The 13,286-nt window shown below is 42.5% G+C and overlaps 2 protein-coding genes across 3 annotated transcripts; both read left to right on the forward strand.

Moving 5' to 3' along the window:
* Nucleotides 1-2,755: 2,755 nt before the first annotated feature.
* On the forward strand, nucleotides 2,756-6,778 carry lrit1a (leucine-rich repeat, immunoglobulin-like and transmembrane domains 1a). Its single transcript, XM_086170611.1, has 4 exons — nucleotides 2,756-3,250; nucleotides 3,542-4,002; nucleotides 4,791-5,096; nucleotides 5,308-6,778. Exons 1-4 carry the CDS (start codon nucleotides 3,129-3,131, stop codon nucleotides 6,372-6,374), a joined length of 1,956 nt encoding a protein of 651 aa, XP_086026737.1. The 5' UTR covers nucleotides 2,756-3,128; the 3' UTR covers nucleotides 6,375-6,778.
* Nucleotides 6,779-7,778: 1,000 nt separating this feature from the next.
* lrit2 (leucine-rich repeat, immunoglobulin-like and transmembrane domains 2) lies at nucleotides 7,779-13,285 on the forward strand. Of its 2 annotated transcripts, XM_086170666.1 has the most exons (4): nucleotides 7,780-7,987; nucleotides 8,172-8,953; nucleotides 10,842-11,581; nucleotides 12,456-13,284. In XM_086170666.1, exons 1-4 carry the CDS (start codon nucleotides 7,878-7,880, stop codon nucleotides 12,480-12,482), a joined length of 1,659 nt encoding a protein of 552 aa, XP_086026792.1. In that variant the 5' UTR covers nucleotides 7,780-7,877; the 3' UTR covers nucleotides 12,483-13,284. The 2 variants fall into 2 exon arrangements, with proteins under 2 accessions (XP_086026783.1, XP_086026792.1); XM_086170657.1 differs by having other exon boundaries at nucleotides 7,779-7,987; nucleotides 10,842-13,285.
* Nucleotide 13,286: the final 1 nt, after the last annotated feature.

A 13,286-nucleotide genomic window follows, 5' to 3' on the forward strand; every position in this document is an offset into this window, starting at 1 on the left:
GCTGTCAGCGGGTGAGAGGCGGGATACACCCTGGAGTGGTCACCAGTCATTTGCAGGGTCTCGTGTACAAATAGATAACATTCACTTATTCACTCAGGGCAATTTTCCCAATTATTTCAATGAACCTGCTGCATGTTTTTGGACTGTGGGACGAAACCCATGCAGACACTGGGAGTAAATGCGACCTCCACACAGAGAGGTCCCCCCCTTGTCAGAATTGAACCCAGAATTGAGTCCTTTGTGTGGTGGCGCCGAAGTCCTAACCACTGAAATTCAACCGCTGCATTTAGCCCATCATGGATGAAGCATGAGCAGTAGGCAGACAGTGAGCAGTGCCCGGGGAGCTGTTAGGGTTTCAGTGTCTCGCTCAACAGCACTTCGGCAGGCTTGACAAGTGAATTAAAAGCAGGAATGTTTGGTTCAAAGACGACCGCTTGAATCCCCCAAGCCTGGAAAATGATTTATAAGTTCACCCACATACTGACCCGGTAGCATAACAGCCAGCCAGGTCCACAGCATGCAAACAGAGAGGAGGATCCCTGATTTTAAGAATCACACTCTCCAGTCAATGAGTGGATTCTGGACCAAGGAACATGATCAATGGAAGAAATCATATGTGCTTCAGACTAAAACACAAATGCAAGGTCACCTAATCTTTGTGGAGAAAAATGGAATTCCCTCTGTATACCATTTGTCGATTTCCATAACTACCTATACATGTGTTATTGGTGTCTAATTTCAATCCAATTGCTGCGGATGCCAACGACAGCACCTTTGGTCTGCCCAACATTTAGAGTGCTGGGTTTCCATCTTTTTCCGCATGATTTTATATGATGTCTCTACATAATTTACATGAATTAGTCACAGAATAATAGCAAAAAGTGGTTGTGACGGCAAAGATCCACAGCAGAGGGTCGGGTTCGGTGCTTGGAGCTGCACCCCTGATGTCATGATGTAAAGATGATTTCAAAGTCAAGATTTTCATTTATTCATTTTTTTGGCCCATACATTTTTTTCTATTGAGCTTGGAATAGAACTTTCAGTCTGACACACTGACCTCAGGAGATTAAACCCGCGTCTGTTTGAAATGATAGAGGACAAAAACCAAATTGCACTTTTGGAAATGTAAACAAAGGACATGTCAACTGCAGCTTGTTTGGGTCTTTTTTCATTTATTTATTGTGTGAGGAGGACAAACTGCGGCCTGCAGTTAGAGTCCCTGCCCCAAGTGCCACAAAAAACTGATCAACATATGTGTAAAATCCTGTCATCATCCTTCCTTCATGATTCGGTTGCAACATCATTTTGCAGCTTTTCATGCCACAGGGTTGAAGTGAGAACAAGCATGACATTGTGTGCGGTCTGAGGATTAAAAGATCAGGAATCATGGGAAAATATAGGTAAAGATGGAGAAATTGCAAATTGTGATTCATGATATCTGGCAACGCATATCCCCCTTTTTTAAAATTGATTAGTAAAAGACGAAATTCTACAGTATCTATATCATCTAATGACACTTTCAAATTGAGTGTGAGAAAGAATAAATGCCCTGACAAAAATGTCCATCACAATATGTATCTTTACAATATTTTTTTTTTTTTTATGAACAAGGAGTATTATTGGTACTTATTCACAGTCAAATATGTAATTTGTGTAAAACGTCAACGATTCAAAAAAGGCGTTTATTGTTTCCAGAGGGTATTTTGCAAACTAAGAATGACACTGCACCTCTGCAAAGGCCAGGCTTCTTGCAGCGTTCCATGTAGTGTGAAAGGATGGCTTTATTGGCTTCAGTAAATGAGATTAAGGACTTGCACTGCGATATGGAATGTTTAAGTTTCTTTTTTTTTCTCTTAACAACCATACACATAGTTGCTCAACATGTTTGGAGCCTCAGTACAGACCTGCACGGTCATAAAAGCACATGCGCAGAGAGATCTTTGATTTACAGGAATTTTAGTAAATCAGATTGAAAGTGCACTATAAAAAAAACTGAAAGTGGAATACATAAACATGATGCGCTCGGTTAGTTTGGATGTTGAAGTGTGACTAAAATATAGGGATCTTTAAATCTGGTCAGATTTAATAAGCTCTGATAGCTTCATAAACATGGCACTGATAAATAACCATGAATTTAGCTCTGTGGTTTGATGTGACATAATCTGGCTTTTGGATTGTTCAAACTTAAAAAGCTTTGCATTTCGTCATCATTCCTGAGACTTGTACAGTTGGCACGATTTCTTTTTTTTTTTTCTTCCCTCCCTTACAACTACTCACAGCAATGGCATTCTTGGGACAGGACCAAAAAGAAAGAAAGAAAAAAGTAGTATTTGCTCATGTTGTCAAACAAAAGATTTACAATTGCAGGTTTTTATAGTGGTGGATTCTATCCAAATGGGCTAAAGAGTTGATCTGAGAAGAATGCTGCTTTAATTCATTCACTTATTTTCCAACCACTGTAACTGTGTTGGTTCTAATACTTGTAATACTGTTTTGCCCCTATCTATTTGGCTTGAATGTATATTTCTCTTTTTCTCACTGCTTCCTTAGCACTATAAGTTCCTTCTTTATGAATGTAATGATTCTGCTTATAAAAAAAATAAGTGAGGGAAAAAAACAGTCTTAAAAGTGAACATCTGTGCGCGCTGCAAGTCAGGAGCCACAAGCTATGATATAGGGGACACCTTGTGGCAAAACCAAGTGCCGTCCAGATAGATTAACAGTCACGGCACGCCAATGCTGAAATGAACAGGCTCCATTTGAGGGGAAGAAAAAATCCAAACATCACAGTGGATTATGACTATTTCGGAAGTGTGTTTTTTCTATGATAATAAATAGGGACGACTCTGCACAGCCTATCAGATTCCGGGATGCAATACGCATCCAAATGAAAAGAACGCCAGTCCTTTCACTAATCCTAGTCTATCCTTTTTATCTCGGGACTCATAGCAGTCTGATCACTATGGGACAGAGAAGCGGTGGGACGAAGCCATGCGGATGATATTCCCATAAATGAGAGAAAGAAAGAAAAGACACAACCAACGTGAAAAAGTCTATGTGACTTCAGGGGGAAGCGCGCAAAACCAGGCGCATGTGAACAAACTGCGTATGCGTAAAAGTGGGCCAAAATGTTCCTCGTCCTGTTCCTGGGGGTCTGTTTCGGCACGGGTGAACTTTTCTCCCCAGTCAGCACCTGTCCGTCGCAGTGCAGCTGTTTTTACCACAACTTGAGTGATGGATCAAAGGCCAGGTAAGGCGTGTGTCCAAATATAATATCATACACACGTATGTTACTCACGTTGTCACATCGGTACTCTGGTTCGTGCGCACAGATCCTGTATTGAATTTGATATTGCGCACTTCTTGCTGTCTGTGCGTGCACAGATGTTTGCGCGCAGCCCTGCAAGTGCACAACCCAGGGAAAAGTTTTATTTAAACTCAGGCTTCTCATTTCCTCTCGAGAGATTCTTTAGAGAGAACCGTTGGAGATGTTGGCAGTTGTTGAGAAAATGTGCATGTGTTTGTGTGTGTGTGTTTTTAGGAGCGTTATTTGCAATGATCCCGAGATATCGCTTGTGCCTGTGGGGTTCCCGGTTGACACATCCAAGTTGCGGATTGAGAAAACGGCTATCCAGCGGATACCGAGCGAAGCCTTCAACTACCTCTCCAACCTGGAGTTCCTGTGGATGTCTTTCAACACGTTGTCCGCCTTGAAGTCGGACAGTTTCCGCGGACTTTTTAACCTGGAAGAGCTGCGTCTGGATGGAAATGTACTCAGCGCCTTTCCCTGGGAGTCCCTGGTGGATATGCCCAGCCTCAGACTTCTCGATTTGCACAACAACCAGCTCACCTCTCTGCCCGCGGAGGCCACCGCTTACATCAAGAACCTCACCTATCTGGATCTGTCCAGCAACAGCCTGCTGACCCTGCCGGCGGAGGTGCTGTCAAACTGGCTGGCGGCGAAACCAGTCCAGGGGCCGGAGAGCTCCAAGATGATACTGGGTATGGGCTTTACTCATCCTGACATCCAGCACTCATCCATGCACAATTCCTGGTTGAGTCTAAGTTAAAAAATGGAATGTTTTATTAAAAAATGATAAACATATTTTCCTCACAAATCTTAAACGTATCTATTTTTGCTCAGAGCCCAATCCAGATGTGATGTCAATTGATGAACATGCTTTAAAACCATCACATTAATTTTCCAATTGCAAGCATAACCCCATTTCAAGTATATATATATATATATGTATATATATATATTTTTTTTTTTTGCCAATTAATCTCCCTTCATTTCTACATTAAACTTTTTTTATTTTATTTCTTTCTTGTCAGTGGTGTGTTTCCTGATTGTGAAGTGATACGGTGATTAATGGCCTTCTGTGATGAGAAAATCCAATTTATGAAAAACAAAAACAAAAACAAACAAAAAAAAACAAATACGGTTATTCATCAAAAACCAGGACAGCCATGCCTCTCAGATTGGTGTGCTAGTACTTTGGCTGAGGCAGAGGAGCAAAATGACACAAATTTGACCTTGATCACCTGATCATCACCCTTACTGCGCTGTCGCTGTTATCATTGTCAATGTGATCTTCATCATCGTTACCATCATTGCCATCATCATGGCCACGAAGTAGTTTATGAATTAAATATTAATCCTCTTAGAGGATTATCATCCCACCATCCATAATGACCATCTGCAGGCAGATCTATCACTTTGCTTTACAGTGGTCTTCCTCATCTGGCGGCGGCTTCATATATAATGCTACTTTTATTCTTGGCCCCAGGTCTCCATGACAACCCCTGGGTGTGTGATTGCCGGCTCTACAATCTGGTGCAATTCCAGAAGTCTCCCACTCTCTCCGTGGCGTTCATTGATACAAGGCTCCGCTGCTCAGCGCCGGAGAGTGTGTCAGGGGTGTTGTTTAGTGACGTGGAGCTGCGGCGCTGTCAGCTCCCACGGATCCACACAGCTGTGGCTCGAGTCCGGAGCGCTTTGGGGAACAATGTTCTTCTGCGATGCGGGACGATCGGAGTCCCCATTCCGGATTTGACATGGCACCGGGCGGATGGACAAATCCTCAACGGAACAGGTGAGTCACCAGATCCTCACATGCACAGTTTTCAACCATTTTAGTTTTATTGTCATTTAATCTTTCAACTACCTTTTGTGTATTTCCATGTTTATAAAATACATCATTTAAATCACAATTTGTATTTCACAACTCCATGTTGTCTCCATGTTGACCATGATAGAAAAAAGAAAAACAAAACAATTACATCCTTTGATTTTTGCTGTCACAGTCCAACAGGAAACCTCCAAGGATGGAATCACCTGGTCCATCCTCAGTGTCCCGGCCGTGTCCTATCGTGATTCAGGAAAATACATCTGCAAGGCTTCTAACTATGAGGGTAATGCTGAGGCTGTCATCACTCTCATTGTCTCTAACTCACCAAAACTGGAGGGAAATCAAACCAGCAATGAGAAGAAAGCAAAAGTCAAGAAACCAAACCAAATGGGAAAAGCTGCATACCAGGAGAAACTGGTGGCGAGATATTTAGCTCTGACCTCCACACCTTCGTCCACATCCGCCTTGGATACCAGTCTCCCATTCGGTCTCGGTCCCGAACCCAGACCGGCCGGTCAAAGCCTGGTTGACAGGGCAACCCCTGGGCCCACCACCTCCTCCAACCCAGATGACCTACTGGATCTGGAAAGGACAAATCTCAGTAACCTGGCGGCCAACACCTCGTCGCTGCAGCAGGATCCTGATCGAGTGGTCCGCTCGGTAAAGGTTGTCGGGGACACAGATAATACGATTTCTCTGAACTGGAGAGCCCCGAAGGCTAAGAACACAACGGCGTTTAGTGTGTTGTATGCTGTATTTGGAGAGCGGGACATGAGGAAGATAAATGTTGGGGCAGGACAGAACCGAGTAACTATTGAGGGACTGGTGCCAAGGACAAAGTACATTGCCTGTGTGTGTGTGAGGGGGCTTATCCCCAAGAAGGAGCAGTGTGTGATATTTTCCACCGATGAAGCAGCCAGTGCTACCGGCACCCAGAAGCTGATTAATGTGATTGTGATCACTGTGGCTTGTATCATTGCTGTTCCGCTCACAGTCATCGTGTGCTGTGGTGCTCTGAAGAGACGTATTCAGAAATACTGGGGAAAGAAATCAAAGGAGATCCAAGATTCCTACGTGACTTTTGAGACGCTGTCACCCGCCACAAAGGCCAAAGGGCTGGAGGGCGAGTATTTGAATAGACTAAACCCGGAGGAGTCGAACAGGCTCCTATCGGCACGCTCCAGCCTTGACTCTGAGGCCACGGCTAAAATAGAAGGACAACCTAATGAGTACTTCTGCTGACATCATGCTCCAGCTCCAGCTCCCGCTCCGCGTCACCTGCCTCGCACTCACCCGCATCCACATTCAAGTCCAAACCACAATACTCACTTGCATCCCCGTCTGCACGCGCATCTTCACCCTCATTCCTATCCCCAGCACTATCCGTGCACTCGCCCTCAGCCTCAGCGACATCCGAATGTCAGCCCCCCGCCCACCCAGGCCCACAAGCATGTGCCGTGGGATTCCCCCCCGCCTATCCCTCCTCGCTGGATCATGCCACCGACTCCACCTCCACAGAGAGCCAACTTCTATCAAAGGACCTTTGCACGTTGCACTATAATGGAAATATCAGTTTAGAGAATATTTGCCACTTTGATTCACCTGTATATTTCGGGATAGCATCTCACATTTCTTGCGGATAGATCAAATCTGTCAAATCTGTCTTGACTGTCAAATGTAAATCCATTTGCAGTCAATATTCAAGAACACATGTGTTATTACACCTTAAAAAATATACATATTTTTTTTATATTATCACTAAGCCTCTGAGAGAATACACACCCGAGGATAAAAAGAAATATATTTCACCTTGCATACGTGACCCAGTGAAGAGACATCCACAGCCTGATCTGATTCAAAGGGAACTCAATGATACAATCTCCATTGTTCTATGTATGTGTATGATTTGTAAATACTTTTATGGACAATGTACACTTACATATACAGTTAAGTCTGTGCCTCTGTATATATCTGTCATATGTTCACAGAGAAGATATACACACAGGCATGGTTCAACACTGGTGAAAGGAGAGAAGCTGGAGCTGGAGAGAAGTACAGGAAGGACTGAACTATGACGCAATGTAAATAGGACTGAAATGATGCACAAATGTTTCAACATTTTTATTCCCACCAATGAGACAATATCACATGTATTTGTTTTGTGCCATTTAGAGGCGTCATTACCCCAATAAATGTAGATCTATTTATTCCACTGATATAATTTGAATAAACTTAAATAAAATTTTCTATATTCTATCCAGTTACCAATGATTGTTCTTTCCCCTCCTCCTCAAACCTAATCATGTAGATTCATAATAATAATATCAATTCTGCAGTAACGTATGTTTTACACTGAGCTTCATTTATTGAAATGGGCTCAGGATCGGACTAATACAGTGATGCACTCAAGTTGTCGACCAGTTTTGCACCACTTACCCTTTTATGATTTGAAAAACAAAACAAAACCCTAACCCTTTTATTTATTTTAACAGATTTTGCTACACTTTTGAGAAGCGTATCTGTTCGAGCAGCAAAATTCCACCCCCAGTTGCATAATGGGTCACTTATCAGCAGGTGGGGGTTCAGACCTACTGACTCAATCGAGTATAAGTCATGTGTCTTTCCCAAGAATTAGGTGACACTTGTCCTGTACGCCAGGGATTAAGCTTAATAATCCCTTCTCTCGTCTGCTGCACTCCAGATATCTTGAGCACGAATGTAGCCCTCAACTTTATTTTTCGCGGGATGGACAGTATTTGTTACCTGCTAGTTATACTTTTGCTCAACGCGCCGGTTTATGAGACGTATTCTCAATGTTTACGGGGCTGCAGCTGCTTAGAGGATCGTCATGGAAGGTGAGACTTACGATTTTGTCTTTTCTTATGTCACATCTTTCTGTGTCACCGACATAGGTTATGCTCCATTAACAGGGTTTATGGTTGTATGGATGTAAATGACATTGAGGTTTTTTTCTGGATCTTGAATTTGAGAGATCGATCGGTAATATCTTTATTTATTTGTTGTCTCCGTTAATCCCAGGTCACTGATCTGCATGGAGGAGAGTGCGTTTGGGGCCATACCGGAGAACATCCCAGATGATGTGACCAAAATCCGAATAGAGAGATCTCACTTCACCGAAATACCCCGTGGGGCTTTCATGAAAACACCCGCCTTGGAAAACCTGTGGCTGAATTTCAATGATATCACAGTGATAAACTCGAGGGGTCTGGAGGGTTTGGGCAACCTAACCGAGTTGCGCCTGCAAGGGAACAAGCTGCGTTCAGTACCATGGACAGCATTCGAGGACGCGCCGGCCCTGAAGATCCTGGATCTGAAGCACAACCAACTGGACGTCCTGCCGGAGCACGCGTTGAAATATTTGCCACATCTGACTTACTTAGATCTATCCTTCAATCGGCTTACGGTAATATCGAAGGAGGTCTTCCAAAACTGGCCTCTGTACCAGATTTCGGAGGCGCGGGAGGCGAGCGCGTCGGCGCCGAACGTCGTGCTGGCTCTGCACGACAACGCGTGGCTCTGCGACTGCCGCCTCAAGGGTTTCGTGGAGTTCATCCGGTCCCTAAGCCCCCCGATTATTCTGATGAACTCCTACTTGACCTGCTCAGGGCCGGACTCTAGGGCGGGCAAGTTCTTCCACGAGGTCGAGTTGCAGGCCTGCACGATTCCCGTCGTCAGCACGCCGGTGTCGAACGTCACTCTGCCGCAGGGCGCGAACGTCACCCTCCGGTGCCTCGCCAAGGCCAGGCCGGACCCGGCGGTGTGGTGGACATATGGTCTGAAGATAATCAGAGGATTTCACGGTAAGAGCGAGAAGTTTACACATCGAGCCCCGACGATATCATGCGGATAAATTAGACGCTTATGCTCACGTTCTTTTTTTTTAATCGCAAACCACTGAAGATTCCTTAAGAGGCGAAGGAGTAAATCTGGATGTTGGCTCTCCGCGAATTAATCGCCTCGGATTCTCTCAATCTGCATACCAGTGGTGTTGGGGATTATATTGCACTGAATGAGCAGGCTACCTACTGGCAGCAAACCTCCTCATCGACATTTCAGAGAGGGTTATTGGTTATGGATTCTCTCAGCAGGTGGCTGCTCCATAGCACACTGATGCTTCTGGATCAGTGAGTCAGTAGCAGTTAGTAAAGGTTCTCAAAAATAGATAAAATAAAATAATACAATATATAATATCATAAGATAAAAAAAGCATCCAGCTCGTAAAAAGTTACAAATGCAGTAAATAACATGTACTGACCAACCTCTTACTTTGGGTGTGTTTTTTGAAAGTGGGAGGATTTGATTGGTCAGAAACATCACAAAGAAGACGTGCACTGCAGTACACTAACAATGCTGTGCCGAGATCCATTTCAAGACAGATTAACACACACACACACACACACACACACACACACACACACACACACACACACACACACACACAAATTAACAGATCCATTTGCACCCTGCAAACCACCCTGAGATCCACAACCCAATCCAAACTACTGTCCGAGCCGCATCCTGGGTGATCTAAAGGGTTGCTTGTGTATCACACAGTCTACACTTTAGGTGTTCGATTGCCTATTCAAATTCAAACTCCTGTGAGTCCTCAGAATTCATACCTTTGTTGCCCCTAACGACACACTACATTAGCACAGCAGCCACATTCACCCTAGTTTCTTCAAAACAAGTCACCCTGACTGCAGTTTGCAGTTACGTTCTGGGAACTTGAGAGGTTTCTTGGATGTGATGTGAAATCTCTCCAAGAGAAGAAGTCCAGTTGCCACAACAACATTTGAAAAGGATTAACCCTGACCTAGATCTACGGTCCCCAACCTTTTTTGTACCAGGGACCAGTTTTATGCATGAAAATGTTTCCGTGGACCAGTTAGAGGCGTGGGGGTTCAAATCATAAAAACTTTTGTCAGTTCACTGTGTTTAATCTGAATACAACAATTACACTTCATATTAGGTAATTACAATATTAGTCCGCCAGTAAGACGAAGATGGAAACAGTTGTTTTTCAAAATGAGATCTGGAAGGTCTAATGAAAAAAAGGGATCAAGAAAGATTTTCTTTGAGGACAGGTACCAAATGATCTGCGGACTGGTACTGGTCTGGGGACCAGAGGTTCGGGTCCACTGACCTAGATGACCAAAAACCTCCAAAGACATAAATTGCTTTCGATACTACTTGCTTTTAGTATCTATAAACATCACTCCTCTTCCGTTTGATAATATTTATCCATAAAGCTCTGTTTGATATAAACTTATTTATACACTTATTTTGGGTACTTTAACACCATTATGGATGTACTACTCAGTTAAGGACATGTAATGCTGAAAAGCGCTACATAGGAATTTTAGGAATTATATTGTTTCTTTAATAGTGTATAACAAAGTGCATATCAAAAGAATCCTGTTTCAAAGCTGTGAGCTTCTGATACATGGGACTCCATCTGTGCTTGTTTGAATTTGCTATGAATCACAGAAGCAGGCACTGGCAGGAAAATCAGCAAGCAAAAATAAGTAAAATAATTTATCAACTCCATATGCATAATATTGACACCTGTTTTTTTTTTTTTTCATACACACCATTTGGAGTTGTTTAATTGATAATAGAGTTTGTTTAATCATTGGTTACCCAACTTTTGAGAGATTGTGTACTGAAATATCTTCAAATCACTTTCAGAGTCTCAGGAAAGGGTTGATACAGACACCATCCGGTCGCTGCTGGTGATCCCCTCCCTGCATGCGGCTGACCGCGGCATCTACACCTGCAGCGCCATGAATTTCATGGGGAACTCCTCTGCAAACATCCTGCTGGAGGTTCACTCTTCTGACAGCTCCCACTCATCGGCCCTTCCAAGCATCCCAGTTGCCGCTGGCGATGAAAATGTTTATATTGACATCCGTATTGCAAAACAGACAGTGCGCGGGATCTCCATTGAGTGGTTTGCTGCTTTGGACCATCCGACCGAAACCTGGTTCACCATCCATTTTGGCTTCGCTGATGCAGATAAGAAAGAGACCATCTATATTGGGCCTGGTATTCACTCGTACTCTGTCTCTGATCTGTTGCCCGCGACAAAATATGAAATCTGTGTAACCCTTAAGAACCAGGCTCCGCGGCCTGGCCAATGCGTTGTGTTCGTAACAGGAAGTGACATCACTGAGATGGAACAGAGGCAGAAGCTGATTCACATTGTGGTGATAGTTTTAGCTATGGTGCTGGCTGTGCCTATCGGTATGTACGCTTGCACCACAGACACTAAATTTGCATGTTTGGAGGGCATCATGGAATCCTGGAAGAACTTTCGTCGAGAGAGCAGTTCATCGGAAGCTGAGCGGGAGAGGCAAGATACGTTCGACAGCCTCCAGGCCGCCAGCGATGAGGGTCTGGTTAATAAAGATTCCAGTGAAGATAGGAAGGTGAGACGGAGGTCAGATGACAGACTGCATAAGAGCAAAACTGACCACAGCAGACTCACAGCTGAACTTTATTAACCGTATCTAATGCTGAGTCCACATGTGGGGACGATACATTTTGAGTCCCTACATCTTAAATTACAATTAAGTTTCAACACAAACTCTGCACATGGCTGCAGCCCTGAATTAGAGGGGGAAACTGGGAGATGCTGTCTTTGACAAGATAGCTTTAAGAACTTTATTCACAATGGTGTCATGGGACAATGGTGACAAAGTGGTGATTTTTAAGAGAGAAGTCTTAGTTTTCAGCAAAAAAAGGAACATATGCACTCTCTACTGTGTTCAGGCCAAAGAATAAAAGGCTTATACTTTGGTAAATTCCTGTAGCATTATTGTATATTGTAAAATAAACCTATTGTCCTTAAATCAGGACTTTTCTTCTCCAGAATTATTTCATTTTCAAATATATTGTTCAATTTTATACTTATAGAGCTCCTTAAAATTCTCAAATACCCTTGAAATATTAAAATTTAGGTTCCTTATTTTTCCAATACATAGACCAGGGTTGGTTGGCAATATAGCGTTAGTTTTCATACTTATATAGGTCCAATAATAACAAACATTGTTATGAGAAATCACAAATGCACACATCCATGTAATTTAACATGCATTCAGCATGTTATATTACTGTTAAATAACTTGTGACGTTAATGCTGACCTTATCACAGCCACACATCATGAACTGTGCTGACATTCTTGAGCACATGCAAAAAATATCAGCTCTGTAAAGCTGACTGATATGACCTTAAAATTCTTGTACATAAAAATGCAAATATTGTCTGCCTTGGTTTTAATCTTATCTCTTCCTCTGTTCTAGGCCGGGGAATTTGTTGCAAAGATGTGAACGATGACCATTATATCAAGAATTTGCACCAGTATAAATACATGTCAATTTTCTTTCTGGACCTTTTTTCTGCAATGTTCCTTAGTGTGTTGTTATCGTGTCAAGAAATTCCTATTGTGCAAAAGATCAAACTGGCAAATTGGAAGTAGGTATATCTTTGCTCATCACACTCTTTTGAACTAGCAATGAACATTATCTTATATACTCTGTATATATAATGGGGTAAGCTTGAAGTTTGAATTTTGGATTTCTTTTCTACGAATGTATACGACACTAAAATGAGTCTGAAACAGAAATTTCTTACACTTTAATTCGAAAAACCAGTTTGCACCTTGGTAAATATTCCTCCCTGTGTAAGGTCTACGTGAATTGTTCTTATGACAAAGTTTTATTGCTCTAAAAGAGCAACTGCACACATTATCTTTATAAGTTCATTTCAGACACAAAAATACAGCAGAAATTTGGACTACAGCCTCAAAATCTTCTTCAGATGAAACTGTAAATGTTTTGTTTAAGTTATTGTTTGCTGACTAACATATGGAAGAAAAACTTTAACATTTAGACTTTAAACATTCAGACTGATTTATTAATAAAACAATATCTGTATGTTTTATTTATCAAACTTTGTCCGTGTGTCTGCTATTCTTTAACACAGAAAATAAACGAATATCTTCAAACTAACCTTGGCCAAAACTGAAAATCAACTGTTAACAGAATTAATCCATCTATATGTTTTCAGAGAAATTTCACAGACTCCTGTATGGATAATCCCATCTGCGTCACTGTACATGTACGTCATAATTT

Source organism: Fistularia commersonii, chromosome 2, assembly GCF_037954325.1.
Source record: "Fistularia commersonii isolate RoL2024-O1a breed Wild chromosome 2, RoL_Fcom_v1.0, whole genome shotgun sequence".
Taxonomy (NCBI): domain Eukaryota; kingdom Metazoa; phylum Chordata; class Actinopteri; order Syngnathiformes; family Fistulariidae; genus Fistularia; species Fistularia commersonii.

Coding starts and splice junctions, on each gene's coding strand:
- lrit2 (XM_086170657.1), top strand. CDS start 7,878: ATGGACAGTATTTGTTACCTGCTAGTTATACTTTTGCTCAACGCGCCG. Junction 7,988..8,171: donor TTAGAGGATCGTCATGGAAG/GTGAGACTTACG, acceptor CGTTAATCCCAG/GTCACTGATCTGCATGGAGG. Junction 8,954..10,841: donor GATAATCAGAGGATTTCACG/GTAAGAGCGAGA, acceptor AATCACTTTCAG/AGTCTCAGGAAAGGGTTGAT.
- lrit1a (XM_086170611.1), top strand. CDS start 3,129: ATGTTCCTCGTCCTGTTCCTGGGGGTCTGTTTCGGCACGGGTGAACTT. Junction 3,251..3,541: donor AGTGATGGATCAAAGGCCAG/GTAAGGCGTGTG, acceptor GTGTGTTTTTAG/GAGCGTTATTTGCAATGATC. Junction 4,003..4,790: donor GAGCTCCAAGATGATACTGG/GTATGGGCTTTA, acceptor TCTTGGCCCCAG/GTCTCCATGACAACCCCTGG.